This window comes from Nanorana parkeri, unplaced genomic scaffold (genome assembly GCF_000935625.1).
Source record: "Nanorana parkeri isolate BGI_ZX_2015 unplaced genomic scaffold, ASM93562v1 scaffold744, whole genome shotgun sequence".
NCBI lineage: Eukaryota > Metazoa > Chordata > Amphibia > Anura > Dicroglossidae > Nanorana > Nanorana parkeri.
The window spans coordinates 618,511-645,416 of record NW_017307012.1 but is presented as its reverse complement, the minus strand read 5'-3'; the positions used below and the strand labels follow the sequence as shown (position 1 = coordinate 645,416).

General features: G+C 41.1%; 1 protein-coding gene across 1 annotated transcript; it reads left to right on the top strand.

Annotated features, from left to right (window-relative positions):
* Window positions 1-1,312: 1,312 nt before the first annotated feature.
* On the top strand, window positions 1,313-23,582 carry CLHC1 (clathrin heavy chain linker domain containing 1). Its single transcript, XM_018564328.1, has 11 exons — window positions 1,313-1,521; window positions 5,741-5,928; window positions 7,235-7,374; window positions 9,024-9,225; window positions 11,388-11,503; window positions 12,602-12,686; window positions 14,915-15,021; window positions 16,227-16,401; window positions 17,608-17,810; window positions 19,792-19,971; window positions 23,386-23,582. Exons 1-11 carry the CDS (start codon window positions 1,342-1,344, stop codon window positions 23,580-23,582), a joined length of 1,773 nt encoding a protein of 590 aa, XP_018419830.1. The 5' UTR covers window positions 1,313-1,341.
* Window positions 23,583-26,906: the final 3,324 nt, after the last annotated feature.

Sequence of the window (26,906 nt, the reverse complement as noted above, 5' to 3'; positions counted from 1 at the left end):
TGGTCAGTGGGTAGAATGCTCCTTACATTGGGAGTCAGTGGGAAGAATGCCCATTACATTGGTGGTCAGTGGGAAGAAGGCTCCCTACATTGGTGGTTAGTGGGAAGAATGCCTCTTTATATTGGTGGTCAGTGGGAGGAATACTCCTTACATTAGTTTTAGTGGGAAGAATGCCCCTTACATTAGTTTTAGTGGGTAGAATGCCCCTTACATTGGTGGGCAGTGGGTAGCATTCTCCTTACATTGGCGGTCAGTGGGAAGAATGCCCATTACATTGGTGGTCAGTGGGAAGAAGGCTCCCTACATTGGTGGTCAGTGGGAAGAATGCCTCTTTATATTGGTGGTCAGTGGGAGGAATACTCCTTACATTAGTTTTAGTGGGAAGAATGCCCCTTACATTAGTTTTAGTGGGAAGAATGCCCCTTGCATTAGTTTTAGTGGGAAGAATGCCCCTTACATTAGTTTTTAGTGGGAAGAATGCCCCTTACATTGGTTTTTAGTGGGAGGAATGTTCCTTACATTGGTGCTTAGTGGAATAAATTACATCTTTCTAGCTAATGAAAGTTAAAAAGATCATTGGTGTCAGTGGTTATTTATCTGGGAGTCAAAAGGTGCCTCAACCAAATCCTGGTTGAGAGTGGCTGCATTGGATATATCTGTTCAGTATTTATCTTTAACTCTATAGTAAGCTTATTTTTTAGAGATCACAGTGGAGGATTCTGAGCACCACACAGGCAAATTTTCATTTCTTATATGCGCAATATATTTTCCTCAGGGTCAGATATGGAGAGTTCCAGCAGTGACAACTGAACTCTCTGTTTCTGTACCCTGAAGCTGACTCCTTATGCTATGATGCTGGGGTAGCATTGTGCCCTCATTGATAATGTGTTCCTGGTGAGTGGGCCCCTCCAGAAGAAACAGTACCCAGCCATGGCCTGAACATTGTATTCAAGTCCACATCATGCCTGTTGATCCGACCATTCATTCACCTGCCAGGCACCCCATTGAGACATCCATTTGAACAAGCCTTAGGGCGTCATTGTTTAGTAATCAATGATGAAGAATCTGCAGTTGACTGTGGGTGATGTTCAGTTATAGGAGTGCATTATCAGTCACGATGACTAGTTTCACTGACATTTGGCACTTACTATTAAACCTAACCTTACAATCTGGGAAAGAAAATCAAAGTCACATATGTACACTTTTTTAATCCATTATTGTTATTTACATATTTTACAAATGTACATATGCTTTAATATGTTGGTAATAGAACCCTTTCTTATTTCCTTTGTATGTTTTCGGCATAGAAATGAAGAAGTACTGTGTGCATCTGCAACAAAAATGAATCCCTCCATTAGGAAATCCAAGAATCCGATCCTTCCACCGATCCCCCGTGCCAGGGATAAGAAACTTCTGCTCAATATTGAGCAATTTGTAAAGACAGAGAGTGAGAAACTGTTAGCTGTTGGTCAGTTGGATGCTGAGCAGCAGTATATTATCTATGGACAAGTCTTCGATAAGGTAAATAGTAGTATGCTAAGCTCAAGTTATTTAAATCCACTTTGAAAGTAAAGGCACAACAAATAATGAACCCTGAAGGGATGAAGGTTACTACCCTTGTGTGCACATATTCCTTTCTTAAAGGAGAACTATGGGGTTAAGGCTTTTCCCCATAGTTCTCCTTAGGGTAACGGGAGGACACAAACTAGCGTCCTCCCGTCACCCTAGGCTCAGTAACAGCTCGCGGTATACTGAGATGCCGCAGCTGAAGCGGATCCCGACAATTATGCCGGGATCCGCCCAGCTGCGTGACTGACAGCTTGCTCTGCCTATCTAGAGGCAGAGCCAGCTGTACCCGCCCCCTCCCCTGTCCGTTCCGCCAGTCAGCGCTGGCGGATCGGAGCGGGGAGGGGGGAATCCAGCCCCTCCTCTGTCACGGCAGAGAGCCGTGACAGGATCGAGAAGTGAGCGAACGCCGGTATGTGTTCGCTCACCTCCCGATCTACTGAGCCGACCTGTGACAGTCTCATTGTCACAGGTCGGCTAGAACTATGAGGTGAGTGAGAAGCACTCACCTCATAGTTCTCCTTTAAAGTGAGCCTGTGAACATAGAAACATGGGAGCTGACGGTGGCTTATCCAGGGTATGGCAGGCAGGGCATGTGCCCTGGGCACCGATTGATGAGCGATGTTCCATTCAGGGACAGTGGCTGAGTTTGTCCCTTTAGTTAAGCTACGCCCCATTCAGACCTCTTGTCAGCACGGCCCCGCAGTGTCACACAGTGCACCCATCACATTTAAACAAGGGGTCAGGGCAGAGCAAATTACACTAATCACTTCTTTTGCCGGACTATGACTCATCTAATGCAGAGCTTGGCAGGGGAAGTGAGTAGTGTACGTGTTCCTATGCCTCGCCTCTTTGTTTACATGTGTACATGTGACAGCAGAGATCATATGCGATGTCTGTCACTGAGAATTCACATTGATGGGAGGTCTGAATGGGACAGCTTAACTACACAGACAAACACCTCTCTTGAGCCCATGGGACAGATCAGCTTTTGGTGTCATCCCAATCAAGCCAGCTGATGGAGTTTAGATGGGTCCCCTCTCCTCATCCTTGGGGCCCCAACCAGGGGACCGATCAGCTAACCTGTCACTATCAATCATGGGTCCATGGTGATGGAGGTCTAAATGGGACCAGGATCATTCTATTAAGGTACAACAATATATTTGCTAGATATTCGGGTCCTGAAAGTCAATTAGTTTCGGATGAAATTCGTTAGCGGTAGTCTGTACGAATGTTCGTTTTGATTTCGTTCGTTCGTTCCATATGAAAAGTATTGACACCTCTGCCCGCAGACCTGAATAGCATTCGGAAACTCACGAATAGCACTCGGGAGTTCCCGATTGCTATGTTGCATTTGACAGGTGAGAATGTCAAATGGGCGGAGAGAGCCATAACTTCAAGGCTCGCTCCGCCCCTCTGTTTACTTTTGGGCTGAATGTCATTTTGCGGCGAGTTTTCGCCGGATTCGTACGGTCGTCGCGCAGCAGGACTTTTTTTATTTCGGTGGGTCGGCAGGCGTCGTGCATCGTGATTGACGCTGGATTACATGGATGGAGCCATTTAAAACATTTTTTTTAATTAAAGGAATAGTAAAAAAATTTTTCTAAAAGTGTGGTTTGTTTATTTACATTGAATTTGAACCCTTTAGTGAACCCCTTACTCATTCACAAGGGGGGGAGGCATCTGGGTACCCCGATGCAAATATGCCCCCTTGCCCGCAGACCCCCACAACCACCGGGTCAGGGTTGTGGGGAAGAGGCCCTTGTCCCCATCAGTCAGCTATTCCCTGACTCATACTAGACCAGTAGTTTGCAGAAAGAAAGAATAGTAGTATGCATAACACATTGTGCTTTTCACACAAGTATACTGCTTTACTAAAATTCCATTGCTGATATTGCTGACATGCTGCTGTTTCTTAGTGGTCCACAAGATGGCATCACCACTGAGAAATGTTTTACTTGTTATTTAAAGAACATGTAGTATAGCTCTGCAATACATACACATTTCCCCATGTTTGATCCATTTAAAGGAGAACTATGGGGTTAAGGCTTTTCCCCTTAGTTCTCCTTAGGGTAACGGAAGGACACAAACTAGCATCCTCCTGTCACCCCAGGCTCAGTATACCGCGAGCTGTAGTCTCATTGTCACAGGTCGGCTAGAACTATGAGGTGAGTGAAAAGCAATCACCTCATAGTTCTCCTTTAAAGACCATGCAAGTACAGAAGAATACCCATTGATCTGCCAGAAATGCATGACAGCTCTGAATTTCTGACAGATCAACAGTCTTCTGCACTTAAAGGATCGTTAAACTCTTGCGTGTTTTTGCATGTATCTACTGCTAGCAAGCAGTAGATATATGCAAGAACATGAAGAAAAAAAAAGCACTCCCGTCCGAAGATCTGAAGATTGTCAGGCGGATCATGGAGCGGGCGCATGCGCAGTTCAGATCTTCGGCCGGGAGAAGAGGAGAGACACAGGGTAAGTCAATGCAGCAGCGTGCACCCGCACAGATTCCGTGGGACAGGAAGAGACAGGAGTCAGCGCTGGACGGATTTCTGAAAACTACTGGAAAGAAGAAGATGATCGGATCAAGAGGCAGCAGGGGGGGGGGGGGGATTTTTTACTTTAATGTCACTTTAACAAACAGATATAAGATAAAGCTTCCAATGGAATATTAAACAGACCAAAATGGACCAAATTAGAGAAGTTCATTGTTAGGGTTTATATATACTTTAATATAAGGCAACTCTGCTTACAGAAAGAAAGGAAAATCCCGTCTTTGGAATGAGAGTATTATCCTATCAGTCTTTTTGATTTGCAAACTGATTTCAAAGAATTGCAGGAAAGTATTTAACATAACCCCAGTATATTTCCCCCAACTGCTTTCTATAAAGCTATAAGGAAAATAATCCAATAAGTAAGATATGGGGAGGGAAGACAATAACAGAAACTTATATTCCATAAAAAAACAGAAACAAAACATACATCATGCAATTTCCCCTCTCATCTGTCAGATACTGTACATGGGCAGAAATATATTTTCTCCTTGTGTAACCACCTCTTCTCTGAATTAGGCACAATAATCAGCTGCCATAAAACCACAGGAGCCTAGCTCGCTCTGCATAACTTGATAAGGCAAAAGTAAGAAGTCCTTTATATTGTGATAAGTCCCGATCATAAGAAGACAGGACACTTTATTGTCACCAACAGGAAGCAGTGTTTCCAGGACACTCACTAGGGATTTATGTAGTGGTAAGACACAACTGCCAGGTTCTCTGATTGAGTCGAAGCTCAGTACGCACATTTTGACCAGCTTTTCACATTTTTTGAGACTATGTGCACTCCCCTTCCAATTCCTGAGGCCTAGTTTATGCCAGTTAGACTGCCCATTAGCCATAGGCCAGTATTAAGACTCGGGAAGTGCAAAAGGGCACTCGAGAGCTGGTCAAATTTAACATGATAGAGTTCTCTGGGATTTGGAAAGTAGTCTGAGAGAAGTGTTAAAAAAATCTATAAAAGTACATGCAGATGTAAACACGTGTATAAGATTAACACTAAAGTACACAGCAATAAAATAAAACAGCCTGTAACTATACCTTGGGTGTTTGTGCATGCCTAATGAAGCTTTATCTATGTGTATCTGACTTCAGGTACACTATAAAGCAAGCCTGTACATTGTCTGTGTGGGGCAAAGCAACACGTTCACTTTAATAGTAACCCCACTAGCAGAACATATTCATGTTTACTTTTGCTGCCCCACTGGTCTGTTTGGCTGCACGGGGTGAAGAGTAAGACGCTGTAAGTATGGGGGAGTATGTGGCTCATGCCTTGTCCTCCTGGTGCTTGGTGACTGATTGCTCAGGCATCCAGTATTATCACAAGCTGTTACTTGATACTTAAAATCAGCTTATTCCCATCAATCCCAGAGGCCGAACGGATTGGTCGGAGGAAAAGGAAAGTATGTTTGGCTGGCAAACCTGTTGCTTTGCCTTGAATGGGCAAACAGTTACTTTACTTACAGTTTGTAAGGTTTTTCTTGTTCTGGTGCACATTAGCAGCTTTTCAATCTCTTGGAAAGTAGGTAAAAGTGTTCATTATTTATTCATTTAAAAAGTAAATATTCTCCTTTTTACCTTGTTGTGTTCTTTTTTTATGCCACTCTCATTTGTTCCAGTTAATTGAGTATTGCACAGAATATAACAGCATTCTTACTGCAATCAAGCAAGAATATGATGAGTTTATTCAGACCATCAAGAAGGGAGAAATAGATGCCACCCATCTCCAGGCAAAGCTGAAAAGCCTGACATCTGAACCCACCACACTCATGTATTACAGGAAGAGGGCAGCCGAGCTGGAAAATAGGTGAGGGTATGAGAGGCCTGAATGAATGAAATAGTCCCCTTCTTATTTTCGTCAGGTTATACAGAAACAGAGGATATGCTCCTTAATTTAGCTTAGTTTGGCTGAACTGGGGGGGCCAAAGGGTAGTATATTGTAATACCTAATAACCCTTTTGTGACAAGAGGTAATTAATACCTAGATTCTCAGACCAAATTAAGCAGCATCAACATGCATCGCTTAACAGTTTGATTAAGAAATGAGAAATGTAAAAAAAATGTCATTTACACTTAAGAGCTTATAATAATGTATTAATTTTAACCTTTTCTTAATGCATTTTTGTATTTAATGTATTTTTTACAACCTTTTGGCTGTATCTGTTAAAATGCCCTCTTCTGTGCTAAGCACAATGGCAGTTCGACTGTCCAGCAACAGCTAGTTTGGAACCAAAGCCATTGGATCACTATGAATGTCTGTCATGATGATTGTTTCCTAATTGCTGTATTGGACAGGACAGCTGTCAGATACTGCAAGGTCATACAACTAGCAGTTGGCACAATGCTAAGTTGTTGCCTTTCAATTAGCAGCCACATTGACAGCGTGCTAAAAGTGCTCCTTCAGTTGGCCATTGGGCTGCTTAACTGATAGCCCACATAGCAGGCTGACAACGCTGCTGCTAATTGCAAGGCAGCAGCTTAGGGATTGATTTTTAGAGGGTTCTTCTAGCATATAGTTATTCGCAATACATTACTGCCACTAGAGCCGAGGAGCATAAGAATTACCTATACTGCAGCCTCCTGAATGTTGTTTTTTTTTTATCCCAGTGGGGATTTTCTATTCCCATACCGCACTGTAACAGTGTGCCCATACAGTTGTGGCACGGTCCAATTGATTGCAATGGTTGTGTTTGGCAAGTGGCACCAACTGCAAACATGACATGCTGTGTAAAAGTTTCTTCGACATGGAGCAGCACGGCTGGAGTACGTGTACAAGCATGAGTGGGCTCTATTTTAAGTTTTAGGTGGGTGGTCAAGGGGTGGTAAAAATGTGGATCAACCACATTTTACTGCCCTTTGGTCTCCCATGTGAAGTAGGCCTTAATGTACTGCCCAGGATCGGGCTCTGGATGTACAGTACAGGATTTAGCAAGATGACAATTAGTACTTATAGGCAGCTTGCGATGTATGCAGTGACGTCATTGTGTTATTTTACTTTCAATAATCCAAGTAGGTTTGCTTTGAAATGTACCGGTGCACATGGAATGAACAGCATATTTTTGAATGCAGAGAAACTTTTTTCTCTGGTATAACATTATGCGTCTTTCTGTTAGGATTGAAATCATTAACCAGGACTCTAGTAGAATTGAACGAGAATTCCCAAAAATGCTCAAACAAAAGACAGTGAAAAGCCCTGAAGTAAAAGAGAAAACACCTGAAAAGGAGGAAATAAACCCCTCCGCTCCAATCCCAGGTATGTTCCTGCTGTACTCAGCAATCCATCAAAGTCTTAGTCAGTTTGTGACACAGTGACATGATATCTTCACAGTGATCCACAGCTTCCTTCCATTCTGAAAAGAGATTGATTATACATTGGATCAGCAATAGAAGAATTAAAACCTTACCAATAAATAGCAATGTTGGAAATATAGTCAGTATATAGAAATGATTATTTATGGTGAACCTCATCTGGCTTCATTGTTTGTCATCAAATCTAATCTGATGTGTGCCTGTGAGTACTTGTGTTAGTCTTCAAGTTTATCCCTGTGGTTAAGGGTTGAATTCCTTGATCTCGTGCAGTATAATAAAGGCATATGTATCTGTTGGATAAAGGGCACCTACCTGAAGAGGTTATTGACAGATTAGTTGTAGAATGGGAAAAAAAGAGAATAAAGCTGGCTATACATTGCTGGAATTTCAGTCACTTCTGCTAACCAAAATTCAAGCAGTGTGTGGCCTCAGTAGCACCCCTTCATTTAACAAAAGTTGATTTTTCAACTGACTGAGCCAGTCTAAAAATTATCGGCCAAACAGTGACTTCAGCTGCAGTTACCGTTGGGGTATTCTGACAGCAGCACACTGCAACTGTCAGAATACTATGGACCAGCGGGGGAATTCCCCTATCCACGTACCAGTAGAATTTTGTTTGTAAAACACAGAAAAGATTTTTGGAACGTTCCTTCTATTTTTTAATAGTTAATAGGGTCAAATCGACTCTCATTTTTAACCGTATTGACATAAAAGATGGAAAACTTTTCTTGAACAAACAAAATTCCTTCAGTGAATGTGGTTTTTGTTATGGATACTCCAATCATCCTAAAATCAAATGTTAAAATAAAACAAAATTTGGAACAACATTCTACAATTCTCTGATGGCATTATCGAATGTTCATTAATTGTTTTGTATAAAGGTATGAAAATATACAGGTGTATGGCCAGTCTTAGCATGGATAGGGAATCAAGCGTTTTTTTCTCCTTCAGCCCACAGGCTGATGAAAGAACGGTGGTTTTCGAGGGCAGTGGAGCCTTTCTGATAATTGTGAACCCCTGTGTTGTTAGACTTGACGTCATTCAGAACGGAATATCACTCCTCTTTTGTGATCCTTGTTGACTGTGCCTATCATTTTCATAGAGGATTCACCCATCAACATTCATGCAATATAATAAAGAGATTCCAATTACTATCAAGATTCCCCTGTTACGTTGAAATCAAATAAGATTTGCGTATCAGTCACCGCATTACACATTCTCTTTTAAAATGATAGGCAAATGCTATAAAATACAGATGGAGGAATGTCCAGCAAATGCACAGCGAATCCTTTATAATTTGTCACCTTAGCTTTCACCTTAGCGTGAATGTTCAAGCTAAGTTTCACTAATATGGATATTTTAGTTCTGGGTGAAGGCTGGCAAGCCGATTAACCTTTGGCTTTAAAATCTCCTAATTTTATTACATTTTATTTATAAGGCAATATAATATCATGTAGCACTTTACAGTAGGGAATACAGTAAATGGACGTATGTTATTTACAGTGAAAAGTATAACACAATATTGAAGATGTGAAGGCCCCAATTGTTAAATCACATGTATTGACCTGCAGGGTTACTGTTTCCATTTTATAGGTATGTCTATAGAAGATTCTCTTGATATGGCCGCTCTTGAAGAATACCAGCAACAGTTAGATGACAAGAAGCAACAATTAAATGCCAGCATAATTACCAAATATGTTCCAATTCAAAGGAAACAGGAACTGGATTTAAAACTAAGCCTTGCTCTGCAGGAAAGAGAAGAAGCTGAACTAATAAACAAGAAACTGGTGGACAGGTAAACCATTTATGGCATAATACAAGCAATATAATGTGTTGTTAACTTTAAAGTATAATTAAACCCTCTGGTTTTTTTTTTGAATAGATCTACTGCTAGCAAGCAGTAGATCTATGCAAATAGTGTAAAAAAGAAAAAAAAAGATTTAAAAGAGGTTAATACTTACCTGTGTCTTCCCCGCGCACTCCCGTCCGAAAATGTAAAAATTCTTGGCCGGCCACAAAGCATCTTGGGGCGGGCGCATGCGCAGTTCACATTTTCGGCGACGAGGAGAAACAAAAGGTACCGTATATACTCGAGTATAAGCCGTCCCGAGTGTTTCAGTTTGGCAAAGCAGTGCACACTGGGATTGCCTTGTCATCAGCAGAGCATTGCTGGGAAACCTCACCTGCAATCTTAGGAGATCTCATGTTTCGTCCTCTGAGATGATGTGCATGGTCACATCTCCTAGTCGAATGTCTAGTCACATGTGCCAGTAATCCAGGAAGTAATAGGAGAGCTAGTAATCTGCCCTTAGTAAACATGGCCACTGCCAGAAGATGGGGGGAGCAAAGAAAAATAAGGTATGCAAAGAATACAAAGCCGGCAATTATCTAGAAGTATGTGTTTGTAGATTATCATTACTATACATTTCTACATGTTTTTGTTGTTATTTTAAATATATGGGTAAAGGTCTGCCCTAAATCTTTCATTTAAAGGAATCATCCAGTGTTTGCTTCCAAAATATCAATAGAATTAAACTGACATGCTTGCATAGCCTGTAGAAAAAATACATATCTATATTACATGTCCTTATGTTGCGCTTAGAACTTTTAAAAGAGAAGTAAAGCCAAACCTTTTTTTGGGTCACAGCAGTACAGTTACTAATGTATTCCTGTGTCCTAAACTCATGATACAGCAGGCTGCTGCCCAGTACCTGCTGACAACACAGAGCCGCACTGCAGGCAGGAGTGATCCTAGCAATATTATCGGAATCCATCTGGCTGCCTGATTGACAGTTGGCTCTGCCCCTCTTGGGCTGTACCTGCCCCCTTCCCTGTCTGTCCCACCAATGAGAGCACTGGAGGAACCGAGAGGGAAGGGGAATAATCCCTATGGGAAGCAGTGACTGACAATCACTGCTCTTTGCAAGGAGGAGACTGTGAGATGAGTCATTAACGGTTTGTGATCGATCAGCTCCTGATATATAGAGACAGTGTGGGACAGCCGCGGTCCCACGTTGGCTCCAGGTATTGGGAAGAGTATATATGACTCTCTCTAAACTTCTCCTTTAATAGCTATTTCATTTCGGAAAGAGAGCTAATACATATTAGTGCTACTTTACAGCATCATCAGTTGGCCAAAATAAATCCACACCCCTTCTTTTCTGCATGCACCTCTATCTTTGAGTATATACAGCTGCTTCATGACATATACCAGAAGGGGCTGAGCCAGTTTTCTCCCACATAAGGAAATCAGCTTTATATCTGCACTGCAGAAGCTGTCTTCTGAAGAGAGATAGGAGCATAAAACACATCAGCTGCATTGCTTATACAACTGACAGTATATTGAAAATGTAATTATGAAACTGGTTTTAGGCTAGGCATCATGGTGAAAATATGAGTCCCCCATCCCTTTTAAATTACTCCCTCCATGGGAAATTTGATAACACCTGCTACTAAGTAAATGCTTGAAACTTTGTAGCTGGCCACCTATGGTGTTTTACAGGTGAAACTCGAATAATTAGAATATCGTGCAAAGTTCATTTATTTCACTAATGCAACTTAAAAGGTGAAACTAATATATGAGATAGACTCATTACATGCAAAGCAAGATAATTCAAGCCGTGATTTGTCATAATTGTGATGATTATGGCTTACAGCTCATGAAAACCCCAAGAACCCCAAATCCACAACCTCAAAAAAGTAGATTATTACATGCAATCAATAAAACAAGGATTGTACATAGAACAATATCGGACCTCTGAAAAGTATAACCATGCATATGTACTCAGTACTTGGTTTGGGCCCCTTTTGCAGCACTTACTGCAATTACTTTTGCACGATATTCTAATTATTCGAGTTTCACCTGTACACATTGTTGTAAATTGATATTTAGTATTATCTATTCTGTGTCATGTATAATTTATGTGATGTAATGGTATGATTTCCCATTTCCTTTAGATACAGGAAGAAGAGAGTCATTGTAGATGCAATATCGTCGTGGGCAAAATCTAATAAAAGTATTAGTCTCTATGAGACATTAGTGGAAGTGATAGAGAAGGAAAGTGAATTGAAAGGTATTTATGCATATGCAATATATATGCATTTGAATCATTTCTTATGTTCTTATGTACTAACACTTGTTAATATGCGTGACAATTACTTTGTATGCGTCCGTGACTTTAATAGCACTGGAACATGTCACAGTTGTATCTATTTATTCCATGTTAAGTGTATTAAGTTCGATGCCATGAATGACAGCATGCATGAAACTGCAGATCAGTAGTAAGTTTGCAGTGAACAGACTCAGTCTGCTAAACAGGGACTGCTAGCACTATACATTTTAAATGTATAGTGCTTAGACCTATTTAAATGTTTGTTTGGAGTGCCTTCTACTGCTCCTGCTCCACATAATCCTGAGAAAAAAAGCTCCATAATTTTAAAATTGGTTACTCATGAAGAGTTGCAGTCCTATTCTAACCCCACCAAACAAGGAAACCCATCTGCACACTTCCCAGCAAGATGGGGGCCATTTCTAAGTTCACCCACCTCCCCTTTTATACCTTTATCATGTTAGACCAGATTGACAAGCCAGTCTCCTCACAACAGAAAGGTTGGACCTTCCCTAAAGGAACCCTATGCGTTTTCTCTCAATAATCACTTCTTATGGCAGTGAACAGGCTCCCAACTCTAGTGTGATTTCCTATACAGACTAGACCATGTCCCAGAGGGGGGCTGGCTGTGAATGGCAGCCAGCTCCTTCCCCCTTGCTCTCTATGCCAGACCTAGTATGGCAGCAGACACTGGGAAATTTGCAGTGTTTGACTGGTACTGTGAATTAATACTTAGAGTATTTTCAAGCTTACAGCAGCATATATAAAGTATATGCTGCTATAAGCTTATCTGTACTTTTGTTTTCAAATTCTTTATTTGTGAAGAACATAAGAAGCCAGTTAAAAAAATGCCGCTTACGAAGCAGAGTTATCTGTATTTTTATTAGATCTTCAACTGGGCACAGATCCGATTTATTATTAGAGCTGAACACATTATTTACCTGTAAAATCCATATTCAGAATTGCAAGCATTTGTGAGAGAACACATTGTATTTGTGCTGTCAGTAAAGGACTTTGGCTTTCTCATAGAAGTCCTTTTTATGACCTTGTATTTAGCTACAGATGAGTCAGCGCCAACTAATGTGTTTGATGATCTGGAGCCAAAGAAGAGTATGGAAGCTGAATCCTTACTAGAATATGTCGAAAGGTAAAAACATGGCTTTGTCATTCCTAGTATCATATATTATAATGAAAAACAATGTCACAATTAGGAAGACAGCAATGTAAATAGATCCACTGCTCCTTTTTTTTTTACATAGGCTGATTGTCTTTTACTAATAGCCCAACCAAGGGGTGAAACAGGATATCCATGATTGTACATACCAGCTTAAATCAACATCCTAACTCAAAATAATCACCATGAATGGGCACTAAATTAAGAAGTTGACTTCACATTACCAAAAGGCTATTTCGTTTTCTAAGTGGTCTTTTGCATTCTAGAAAAGCTTATTTCCTTTTGGTCTCTAAAGCTTTCCACTGGCTCCAGAAGTGGCTTATCATGCAGGGACAGTATGAATACCTTCAGGCAAAGTTCCCGCAGCGAGCTGTACCTGTAGAGGATCTGTAAGTTCAGTTGGGATAGGTTCACAAGTACATTCTATAAAGAGGTTAGAAGCAATAATATTGGCTTACAAAAGAACAATAGTGATTGGGATAGGTTTTCTAGCCTTTGTTTCTGATTGTTTTCTTGATTGCCGCCAACTAGCAGATTTGGCATAGTCCAAACACAGTGCTGCTCCAGGTTGGTCTACCTTTATCCTTTCAATCAGCGGATGCCAGTCTAGCTCATCTCTAAATGGATCACTGCACTCCAAAGTAAGCATTGTGGCTTCTTTATTCAAAAACTGGCAAATTAAGGCCTCGTTCACACCTGAACGTTTTGTAGCGCGTTCTACGCTCGACGAACGCTCAACAAAACGCTCAAACATCTAAATCCCATTGTATTCAATGGGTCTGGTTCACACCTTGGCGTATTTCAGCCCGTCCCTAACGCGCTACAAAACGGCCCACGCCCGAAAAGGTACATGTACTACTTTGGGCCGTTTTTGTTGCGCGTTTCCATTGGGATACAGCCAAGTAGCCCTCGGAAACTTGCGTTTGTTGCGCGATTTTTTTACCGCGAATCGCGGTAAAAAAACGCGCGACAGACGTGCATATGCAATACGCCTAGGTGTGAACCAGGCCTAATACAACAAGAGGAGACTTGTCTTATGCATTTCGCTCTCACAGGCACATAATCATGGAGCTCTATGCTTTAGCGCCTGTGAGCATGAAACACTTAAGAGAAGTCTCCGCTTGTTGCATTCCTTTGCTGGATTTCTGAATAGAGAAGTCGCAATGCTGACCTTGGAGTGCAGTCATCCGTTTATTGATACAGAGTAGCAGATTTGAGAATCACCTTCAGACTTGAGATGCCCCACATTCCAGATGGTTTAACCAAGCAAGAATTTTACTTTCTAAAAAGTATGCATGGACAACGTGATTTTAGTGTAGGACTGTGTGAAAGAGGACCCATACAATGGAATCCATACCCCCCAAAAAAGTCAAGGGGAAAGCATAGGATTACTAACCAATATTGCTAGAAAGGGTCCTGCATCTGACCTTATGCCCAGGACTGATTTGCCATGCCTTGTTCCACACTGAGTGTCCATGTAGAGGTGACCGTCTTTGTTGAGGAGAAGGACTGTGCTTGTTCATATCAAACATATTCCCCCTGATGACTGGTGAACTAATTACTGGTGGAGATGATGATAAAAAAAAACAGCAGAAGAGGTAGAGAAAGCACAGATCCACAGAATAAATGAAGCAGAAGCAGGGAGATCATTCCATTGCAGGTCCTCAGGCACAACTTCCTCTCCAGCGCCTTTCAGAAGAACAGTGAGCAGCACAGCAGGGCCATCACCAGCTGTCACTACAGTGGTTAGGAAGACACCGCAGATCTCATGAGAATAGCAGCCTATAGGGGCAAGAATGGGTGGGATATGCATTAGATGTTTTCACTTGCAGATATGCAACTATGAGGTTATAGGGGCAGCAGCATCAATGCAATTTAACATATCGAAGAAGGGCTTAGCAGAAAATCAAAGGGTGCATTTTTCAGGGTAAAGACAACTTCTTGTTGTGAGTAGAGATCCATTTTAACTCTTTCCTGGAAGTCTATTTAAAAACCATTGAAAATGAACAGACAAAGCTGCCAAACATTCTTCTTTTGGGAATAAAAAATGCTATTCTTGGCACAAAACACAGTGATAGTGACATGACAAAGCTAATTAACCTTATTAAATGTGATGCCGTTGTGACAGCTAATAAGCTGTCCTTTTTGAACACAATGTTATATACTCCAGAGCTCAGAATGTATGCTTTGTCCTTCCCCAGATTTAATGAGCTGTTAGTCAGCGGACAGTACAAGGCTGCGGCTGTCTATGCAGCTCACAGTCCCAGGGGGATTCTCAGAAATATAGAAACCATGGAGAGGTTTAAAGGTAAGACAAATCCTGTACTTTTTTGTAATGCCGCATTAAACAGTAAAAACTGTGTCCATAGTGGGCAAACAGGTTCACATGACTGCAGGAGCATTTACTTACACATCATCGCTTTCAAATGCAAAATATAAAAAAAACTGGTACATTTATAAAGCATAGCAGTGAGCTTTACAGATGTGCTTATTGCTTGGCTGGAGCGCTATTAAAATCAATGGATGTAGTAAATAAAAAATCACAGAGGAGATCCCAATCAAATGACCTGTCTAAGTCATGTAAGCGGCCTCTCGCCCAATCACAGAGTGGCATTTTGTATCTCATAAAAACAATTTATCAACCTAGACCCTATTTTTGCAAATGAAGACTTTTTTGTTTGGAAGATACTTACTATATAAGCTATGTGCAGGAAGTTATGGCATCCACTCATATGCCACGTCACAATTTTGTACCACTGTATAGCTGCTTTTTAATGTAACGTGATTTAAAAAATGTCTGTTTCTATTAATAGACACAATACCATTGGTCGGATGAACCTTTAGGACGATGTCTCTGTACCTCATCATTTTTGAGTTCTGATTCTTGGGTGTAGGTTTGCTACTGTGTACTAGGAATGCTATTTTCCTATTGTATTAAAGTGACATTAAAGGCAGCATTTTTTTTCCCTCCCCCCCAATGTTAATGTTAGCACTTACCTTAAATGATGTCTCTTAATCCAATCATCCTCTTCTTTCCTGATGTTTCCATCTGTCCCTCCAGCGGTGCGGAGGCTCTCCGATCCAGCGCTGACTCCTCTGTCCTTGCAGGCACTTCCGATCCAGTGGTGTCTCCATGCGGGTGCACGCGTTCATAGACTTACCTTGCGTCTCTGCTCGTCTCCCGTCCGAAAATCCGAATTGCACATGCGCCCGCCCCAAGATGCTTTGCGGCCGCCAGAGCAGTTTCGTTTTCTCGGACGGGAGCGCGCGGCGAAGACAGGGGTAAGTGTAAACTGCTGTTAAAGCGTTTTTGTTTTGTTTGTTTTTTACTTTTTGCCTATATCTATTGCTTGCTAGCACTTTTAAGGGTTTAGAAACCCTTTAAAGTGAATTTATGGAATTATATTGTGCTGCAGTTACCAAATTCTATGTAATATTATTTCAGCCACCCCATGTTAAAATGGCTGTGAGATAAAAGTGTCATAATTTCATGTGTTTGCTGTCTTGTTACAGCTGTTGTACAACATAAAGACCAGGATCCTCCTTTGCTGTTGTTTTTCGAAGCTGTCATAGGCTCCAGTAATTTGGCCCGGCATCCTGTTAATGCAGCACTCACACTGGAGGGAGTTAAATGTGCTTTATCCAATGATAAGTTAGAGCTAGTCATACATTGGGTAACTCAGCAAAGGTAAGAAATACAATATCAACTTATAGTGGATTTATTTGTGTTTTTAGGTTTATTCAAGGAGACATCAGTAAACCCAATGATAATATTACCATGGTTTTGGTCTCTTATTATGTGCAAAATCAGTCCCCCACTGAGATGGTACAAATAGGAAGGAATAAGGGGGTCAGAAATCAAAGGTATATCCTGCAGCCTTTGGGGCTGACTTATAAATCCTCTGCGCAGTGTATAACTGGGTGAAGGCAGTTCACTACTGCCACTAGATAGCAGAAAGGCGCATAAGAATCTCCTATATTCCTCGTCTCCATCTAATGGCAGCAGTGCGGTGCAAACGGCATTTTCCAAGTTATATGTTGGGCGAAAGATTTATAAATCAGCCTTCTTAGTGTCATTGATTGTAATGGCACAGATCTCATAGGTCTGATGTCCCACTAGCAATCCTGAGGCTGCAACAGGATGTCTATGTAGTACAGAGTTAATACTCACCTGGATCCACGTGTCTCTCCCTCCAAAGCCCAATGAGCTGACCATGACTGGCGAATTTCTACTACAGCGTTTCAGCAACACATGGAAACAATGAGTATTTCCTCTGCTCTGCATAGCAATCCTTTTGCCAGTCACAGAATCACTAGCATGACATCCGTCAAAGCATTTTGCGTGTGGCTTTATATGCATTTAAAGTGTACCTAGCCAAACTGACAAATTACATATATGATGCAGTCTGTTACTAGCAATAACACAATTAACACAGTTTTTTGTTTTTTTCTTTTAATTTTTGTAACATAGTGCAAAAGGCAAACAAATTAGAAATATTTCTCTAACCTCACTATCTGGGTCCACCTTAGAATCCTGATGTGTAATCTGCCCACAAAGACTGGAGTTGGAAAGCTCTGCTAGAGCCGTCAGCTTATGGCCTTTCTCTTCTGCCTTGGCTGCAAAGGCTGACTATGTGCTCAGGAGATTCTCTGCATTTTAATAGGCAATGCACACTATAATCTCTGCAGGCTTACCCAGAACAATAGTGTAAGGATCCGTACCAGAAATAAGCTTTATATAGCCGTTGGACAGTTTGGTGATTGGCCGTATATATTGACTGGTTCTATTATTTTCACTATTTAATGATTGCTCCTTGTAAATGAAGGTTCTTATTGTCCTGTTTTTCCGGCATATTTTTCCGTCCAAGCTTATTTTTGTCTCTCTGTGGTGTAGGGTGACATTTTCTGAACCTCTCGGCGATGTGATTTGGGATTATGGAGAGAAAGAGCCACAGCACAAGGTCACATGTCTGGCACTGGCCCAGCTGATCTACAGAAAGTGCTCTAGCCTTAGGAAGGCAGCTCTCTCTATGTGTGTACAAGGACAAATCCAGGGGGCCCTCGACTACACCTACCAGAGCAAACGCTTTTTATTAGGTAACACATTTTATTACAAATAAAGTCATATGTTATCTTTTTAGCAGGAAAAAAGGCAGTGGCACAATTAAAGCTGAACGTTAGGCAGACATAAAGAAAACACCATTTAATTGAGTTATTCTTTTCAATTAGTAAAGGTATTTTAACTACAGCTAGCTTAACCAGTTGTGTAATAACCTATCTACGGTATAACTCTTTATTACCAGGCCACTTTTCAGTTTTCATTTGCTGTGATAGCTTGACTCAGTAGATTTTGTTTTGGTGATATTTAATGACTGTTTTTTATTTTTTAGTATATAACGGAAAGAAGACCAAAAAAAAAAAGTTTCCCTTACTTTGTGTTATAAAACGTATAAAATGAAAGTTATAGGACAGTACATACACCCCAAAAATTACCCTTTTTGGAAAGTAGACACTCCAAGGTGATCTTTATTTTTGCCACAATTCTTTTAGAAATGAAGAAACATGTCGGTATTGAATGAGGTGGTAAAAACCATGGAGCTTGGTAACGGTGCACTAGATACAGCACATTATTGATGTACAGTCATACACAGAGGGAGGAGGATGTAAAGGGGTTAAGGTATAGGTCATTAGGACAGAAGACTGGAGATGAGGGATTAATGTGCAGGATTTATATTGTAAAGCGCTGCGCAAACTGTTGACGCTATATAAATCCTGTATAATGATAATAATAATACTAAGGGAGGTGGAGGCATTAATATACAGGTCAGAGACAGGATGGAGATAAGATTTACAGCTCATGCTCAGAGAAGAGGAGGGAGTGAATGGGTTAAAAACAATTCCAAAAATGAATCATCAAATTATTGAACTCCCCCCCTCCCCACCATGAATCTGCTGCTGCCTACCCTTCATTTATTAAATTCTTCATTGAAAATCCTCCTTCCTCCCATTCTTCTGCTGTGAGAGGTAAAGGAGGGCTATCAAAGGTAAATACTTGCAGCGTTTACATTTCTGTTTGCTGTGTTTGGCCAGCAATGTGCAGTCACTGGCTGGAGGTAGAATGACGATCAAGCTGTAATGCTTAACTGCAATAGAGAAAATTAGTTTTCTTGTCTGTCAGTGGTACCTAGATCACATGACTAACTAAAAACAATTTATAACAATCCTTTGTCCATTAAATATTGGCACTGGTATTCTTAATCAAAAGAAAGGTTTTTCTTTGCAAGTGGGTTATTGTAAGGGTTTAGGTTACAGGGAGAGTTAGTGTTAGGGTTACAGTGAGGATTACTGTTAGGGTTACAGGAAGGGTTAGTGTTAAGCACATGGCACACTGCATGTGAAGTGGTGTGGAACAAAGCAAAGCTGCGAGGTGCGTACGTTAACATGCAGTGTGTGAGAGTAAATAGCAGAGTGTGGTCAGATGAAAGTCTTCATCTTCAGCCAATCGGCTCATGCGTAACAACTCAATGGACTTTACATCCTGATGCATGGGTTTATACGCACGAGCCGATTGGCTGAAGATGACAGTTTTCATCTCGGCACTCTCAGCTATGCGTTCTCTTGCAAGCTGATGCGCCAGAGTGAAAATTGCAAGAGACACTGCATGCGAAAGTCCGCACTCCGCAGTGCATCACGGGGTTTAGGTTAGTGTTAGGTTTACAGTGTTAGGGTTACAAGTAGGGTTAGTGTGAGGAGTACAGTAAGGGTTAACGTTAGGGTTGCTCACTTCTCCTGCCTTCTCCAAACTCTTCATCCTTTTTTGAATAACCCAGTCAATATAATTAATGTAAACAAATGTCGGGTCATCGGTGTGCATAGAATACAACTTGCTTTTTATGATTAAACAAAAGTGACAAAATTATCACTTATTAATGGATATAAGGATAAACAAACGAAGCTGAGTTACACAGTAGGGTCATAGAGTTTGTTATCGTAATGTGTTCCAACATAAGGGTCAACAATCAGAGAAAATGTTATATGTACTGTTAGTAAATAAATGCCTTGTCTATTTTTTGTACAGATGATTACCTATTTCTCCTTAAGAAATGTCCCACTATGGAACTTATTAATGGTTTGACCAAAGAGTGGGACGGGAAGCCAGCCCCATTGTCTGTAGGTCAGGCTGTGTTATCTCTGCTGTGCACAGATCACAAGGAATATGGATTCAGACTTCTGGAGAACATCAACCAGTGTGGAGAAAGTGAGTAGACCAGCTTCGGATTTATGACAAGCTTACTTTTCACTAGCTCACTGCGTAAGGCCCCATTCACACTAAGCGACATACCTTTTGGAGCGGATCCGTGCGTCCTGGGATAGCGCGACTTAAGGGGCGACGTTCTGACGACGATCCAGCGACGGTAGCGTAACCTTCAAGGTCGGGATGCCGAAAAAAAGGGTCCTGTAGGAGTGTCTTGCGATCGCAACGGGCGACATGGAGCTGTACATGAAGACAGCTCCATTGAAAATCATTGGCCGGCGACTTCTCGCGATATTGCGCAGCAAAAATGCGTGATATCGCAGCGGAAATCACGCGGCAATCCGCTTAGTGGGAATGGGGCCTAAAAGGGATGTTCACGCTGATCTGATTACTGAATGCACATGGAAATCCAAGGACAAAAATGTAATATATTGCAGCTTACCAGTCCTTAGACGTGCTCATTGCATTAGTTTCCTTTACAGGCTATTTTTCTTTCTTTTTTCTTTACCTGGTGATCCTGCCAGTAACACACTTTCCTTTTCTAGGGTGACAATGCTTACTCACTGTACTGTATCTATGGAGGGGCAGCATTGTCACCTTAGGAGTATGTTAAGACTACAAACCGCCTCGCTCTTCATCTCCATAACATAAGGGGTGTTCTGTAGCTCACAAAGGGGAACTGGGCAGGGCTGATAAAACTGTTTGAGATAACACTGCAGAGTGCATAGAAAGTTATGAGCTTATTAAACTTCTGGCAGATCGAACTGGTACATTTTGCACTTCTAGAACAGGTAAAACCAAACACCTTTAGTAGTATATTTAACAGATCAAAAGGGAGTAAAAAAGTTGTTGGAGTTTCCATACACTTGATTGAACCTATTGCTCACTGCCTTGTTAAATTTCATTGGGCCTATAAAGTGTCATCTCCCCCAAGATCTTAGTTCCCTTTTCTCTATGTGGCATCTTTTTTAGGATATAGACAGTAGAGTAGTGCTGCTGGCAAGATGAAGTCCCCATGTGTTATTGTAGCAGAAGGTGTGAACAGGATTTTTTGCAGCCACAGTCGGGAACTGAGAGGAAAGATACATTGCTGGGATCTTGAAGTGTGTTAACAACTGGATAGATTCCATACAAATCATGAGTGCACATAACCTTTATATCTGGCTGTTGCCATTTGTTCATAGAAAGCACAGAGTGGAAACAATTGATTAGAATTACAATTAAAATATTTACAATAGTTTCCCTGTATATAATAATGAGTTCCAAGAATGAGAAAGGAAATTGAATTAACAGATCTTGTTCCTCTCCTGACCGCATATAGATGTTTCCAGTTCTTGTGATATGAATACCTGGGACTGCATTTGTCGTATGCCAGTAAACAATGGTCATGCTGGATATTTCATATTCATGTTGTAGACATTTGTAAAGTAACAACTGCTTTATAGCATTACTTACAAATCATTTGATCTTGCTGGCTAAGGCTCCCGTGCTTAGGTTGTCCTTTTCAGCTGTACAGTCTCAGGTACTATGCAGAACCTCTCTGCTGTCCTCCTCAATGTTGTACTGGCGGGTTCTCTAATACACTCTTTTTCTGTGTGGCCTTTGCTTCCCCACTCCATGCTCATCCTCAGCACTGCACTCTCTCCTGTTTTTCTTCTCCTGCTTCCTTTCTACACTCCTCTGTAGACATTCTTTTCCAAAAGATGTATTTATAGTTGGTGTACTCATTGTCCCTATTTTCCAATGTGTCCCTTACCAGCACTGCTCTTCTCTGCCCACTCTGCTCTGTCTGCCCAGTTTCCCCTGTATTTGCTCTTCTTTGCCAATTCTGCTGCTTCTACCCAATATTTTCTCCCTCTTCTGGACCTTCTCTGTCGCTTTTACTAGACAAGTGCTTCTTATATATCCTGTGTTCCTCCTTCCAAAAGTTCTCAGTGTCTGAAGTCCATCCTTTGATGGCCCTGCTCTCTACATCTCAACTGTCTCTGCAGTCCTTTTTCATCTCATTTATGAAGATTGAGAGACTGCAGTTGTTGAAGGTACACAAATGAAATTTGCCACTACTCATAATAATGTGCCATAGTCCTATTAGCAGTTAGTCTTTACCCCATTCTAAGACTTACCACCTTAATTTCATGTTGTGGTTTGGTGCAGAAAGCTGCACAAGTGAGCGCATAAGGGCATTAACTGTCATTTCCGCCCACAGGAAAAAATGGCACCTACTCTGTGGTTTCTCACCAGTGACGCATCCCCTTCTGTCACCCTACCCTACCCAACAATGATCTTTCATTGATCCAGTCCCACTTGCTGCATACTTAGCACCACTATGCTGATCTATAATCTGGTCCCCCTGACACTGAACTCCTCATCTCAAATGCCCCGTTTTCATCTTTGTTCAACTCTCCTACTATATTCTATCACTTTCTCATTCTGTAACAGAAGAGCGCAGTCCTCTTTTGATCTTCAGAACTCTGGCGCTCTTCAAATCTCCATAAACGTCCCTGCTCTGTCCACCTTCTGTTTACCCTGTCCCCTTGCCTTCATCACATACTGTATATCCCTGCTGTCCTGCATTCCTAAGATGACACATTGATGCATTCTTTGCCCCACCATGAGACACTTCACAACCCTCTTCCCCTCTGAACTCCCTGTGTCCCCCCACTAGTAGCTCCCGCCTCTAATGCCCCACATAATGATGAGGTTCAGAAACCATCCAGTCCTGGCGCACACACATTCCTGTTGGCAAGTGAGGCAGCCCATCATAGTAATGGGCCACTAGGAATGAGTGGGAGGCTGGAAGAAAAGACTACCAGGAAGTGTCAGAGCCTTGTCACAATGGCCCAGGATTGAGGCATAGCAGTGGGTTTGGAAGCATTTGTTCTTCCTAGTGAAAGAGCTGCTTTCCTCTATTACATAATTCGGAACAGAATCAGATTAGAAATGTTTGTAATAATGATCATAATTTGATTTAAACTGAAATTGAACACGTGTACCAATTTAAAAGGAGACAAACAATAGATAGTGTGTGTGTTTTTTTGAGATGATAGAAAACCCCAAATTCTGTTGACATAAAACACAAACAATTTGCTAGTTTACATTAATTCTAAGGGGAAAAAAAGATATGATTTACCAATTTGGATTACCTTATGTGCACATCATCTGACCTTCACACTTTATTTTGAAAAAGTCTTTGGGAACAAGAATAGTAATGCAGCGAGAGGAACTCCAGATGAGCAGTCTTAATACTGGAGTCTTTCTCCAGGAATTACTGGATAATTCAAACAACTTATGTGCACCTTAAACTGAAACATGGTGTATATGATGTTTCCATACCATATAAAATGTTTTGCTTCTTTGCAAAATCTGTACCTTATTTTTGATCAAAAGGTTAACGCCATCATACAATCTTTTCCCCAGATGCTTTGGAACAGGTCATTCTTAATGACGCAGTGTGCACAGCAGAAGGATGGGTGGAAATTGCTGAAGAATGCTCCAACAACAACTACAGGCAACTGTCGGAAAGGATCATGTCTGTTGTCATATCACAAGATGGAGTGGTAGAGATACCACAGAAAGAGGAAGATGCAAAAATTATGGAACACATATACATGTAATTCCTGTGGTGGGGCAGCAGGGGGAGCACTGCTACCGACATGCTAAATACATCCTATTCTCGAATCTAGGCTAAATCTAATTTTGTTCTGTCTTGTTTGAGTTGTGTGGTGTCATTCTTTATCTGCATGTGTGCATATCTTTTTTTTCTTTTTACAAAGGTTTATTTTACTAGTAAGGTCATAACATCATCTAGAAAATAGGAAAAGAAACAAATGTCTACGACGTAAAAAAAAATGCTACAGTCCACAATCTGGAAATAATTATCAATTTTAAAAAATGGTCTCTGATGGTCTATATAAAAAGAAGAAAAAATGTGAGCTTCAGATGTAAACATACTACAAAACCTTGTTGTTCTCTGGAGACTAGAAATGGGTAAACTTTTAGAACACATGGTTACATTTACTAAAACCAGCAAGCAATAGAAATTCTTTAACCCTTTTGCTTCTGTACTAATTTTTCCGTTTGTTAAAGTACAATTTTTTTTTCAACCTGCAGATCAGCACAGGTCACTTGCAAGGGCACACAGAAAACAATTGATAACTGGTGTTCTAGCCTTCCCCCTGTCTACTAAAAACAAAAAAATGGAATGTTCTTAGCAGAACAGGAAGTGAGGGGCAATCTCTAAACCTCTCTACCAAATCTCTGCGTAACACTCTATCCAATACTAAAAAGTATTTTCTGGCTGGGCATACACTTTAAATGCCAGCTCTGACCATCGGCTCCATTAGGCCAAATCTGCTTATTCTTTAATAATAACAATGCATTTGGGAAAAGTAGCTCAATTAACCAATTTGATGGTAGTAGCTTTTGGAGTGAAATGGAAATGTTGGTGATGTATCAATGCCTGAGTGCTTAGCATGAGAAGCCAGCAAGGGATTCAGCTTGTTGGAAACCATACAATCACTATTGGGGTAGAAATTGTCTTCAAGAGAATGAAGAACAGATAGAGACCAGTTTCGACATACAGGATATACAAAATACATGATGTTATCTCAGGCTTTTCTCTTTGTGTCACTTCCCTGTCCCTTTCCTGTCTGTAGCTTCTGGTCCGGATTGATCATTGCTTCTCGCAGTGCATGTCTGCTTGTGCTCCTACAGGGCTCCATTCTCCGGGTCCTTCCATAGGAACTGCTTCATGATTCATGATTTACAAAAATCCTATAAAGGATTATGAGGGCAGCCATGTTTCCTCATTACAAACACAGGCTCTGCTTCATCTATTGCAGTGCTACACAATGGTCATTGTACTGCTTATTCTTAGGCCTTGTTCACACCAAGCGCAGAGCAGATCCGGACCAGAGCAGGTGCAGACCGGATCAAAACTGCGTCCAATGTATTCCTATGGTATTTTGACCTCCAGTTCACATCGCAGAGTGCGGATCCAGACCGGATGAAAAAAATGCGGCAAGCCCTATTTTACCTGCTCTGGATCTGGTCTGGAACGCATCTAAAACGCATCTAAAACGCAAAAACGCATCAAAAACGCATGCAAGTGCCTGAAAGTCCATGTTAAACTTAAAAAAATAAATACAATTTTTTTTTAACCAAAACCGGCCCTAAACGCATCAAAAACGCATCCAAAACGCGGCACAACCCACTACACTGCGTGTGCAGAAACCTGACCGGATCTGGTCTGCATTTGGTGTGAACAAGGCCTTACTCTCCAAGACTGTGAGTTTGATTTACTAAAAGAGCTGGAGATGTTAACCTTGCAAAGCCAATGTTCAGCTTAGTAAATATAGGGAATCTGTGTTCACTATAACCAACCAACCAAATTTTGTTTTTAAATCCAGATTTTTATTTGCGCATGATAGGCACTTCTGTTCTGTATATCTGCAGTGTGAGAGGCCCTGTTACCTCAGATTCAGAGTTAGATTCTGTGATGTCACCTCTGTGCTGCTCACTATTCTCCTTGTATCTAGTCTATTAGTTGTGCCTTAGGATTCTATCCTAGTCAAGACTTACACTGTTGTTCCCACTCAGAATAAATTATTCACCAAGTATGTTCAATTAGGAGATTTGGGAACACAGTGCTATCCTAAAATAAGTTATCATTTTTTAATAAGGCTAAAAACCTACATACAAAGAAATAGTCTGGTTTAAAATACAGTGGGGCCCCAACAGTAACTATATACCATCCTCAATGGCAAGTAATAATGCAAATGGTTATAGATCAGTCCCACACCCATAAATAAATTCTTAGAGTGAATGGGTCCCAAAAAGGAGGCAGAACTGCAGTGTATATTGTGCAACTGTTCTCCTTGCTGGAGTGAGAGGTGCAACGCAAGCATCTCCCTCCTCCATTCATTTTGTAGATCTGTGGTTTCTGCACCTCTCCTACTGGTTGTTGAATATTCCCCCAATTGTATATAAATTATATGTACTGTGTTCAGAGATGATTGTAACCCAAAAAGTGGATTATGGCTTCTTTGATGGCTTGTACAGGCAATCTTGTATAATTTTGTGCAGATCGAAGACGTCTCTCACACAGGTTCAAGTTGTAAGAAGATTGACATTGCTTTTTTTGTTGTTTTATGTACCTTGAGTCTTAGCCACAAGGGTAAAGATCTGTATATCCAGCCATATTACCAAGCAGATTACATAGGTTTAGGCCTAATTTGCTAATTTGGGGATATAGTATGCTCTGTATGGGATGAGGAATACTTTGACTTATACTAGCAAATGTGTTGTTGAACGAGTAATTTGGAATGATGCCCAGTGATTTATTCCTATAAATTTTTGCCAGTGTGTGGAGGTGGTATGTTGTTGGCAGAGTATGCTGTGGATAGATATCTTTGCAGGAGAGACTTTAGTTTATTTATTCATCATAGGCATTTATATAGCACAGGCAATGTATGCATCGCTTTACATACTATTCTTTCACAACAATCCCTGTCCTCGAGGAGCTTACAATCAACGGTCCTTGTCTCATATGCTCACATACATGGGCCCATTAACCTACCAGTATGTCTCTGGAGTGTGGGAGGAAACCAGAATACATAAAGGAAACCCACACAAGAACAGGGAGCACATGCAAACGCCATAAAGATAGTGTCCTAGTGCCAAACCTGGATCCTTCCTCAGTGCTGCAAAGCTAAAGTGCTAACCACTGAGTTGCTGTGGTGCCATTTTATGTTTTTTATTTCAGCAATATACTGTAGTTGTTAATCTGCCTATCTAGAGCAATGGCCAATCTTGCAGTTTTATTGTTAGCGCATCTCACAATATTCTCAAATTGTACAAGATGAAGTGATCTCTCCAGTGACTGAACTCCAGGGAAAGTTAGCGGCAGTAGCTGTTCAGAGTATCTGCGTGGTACAAAC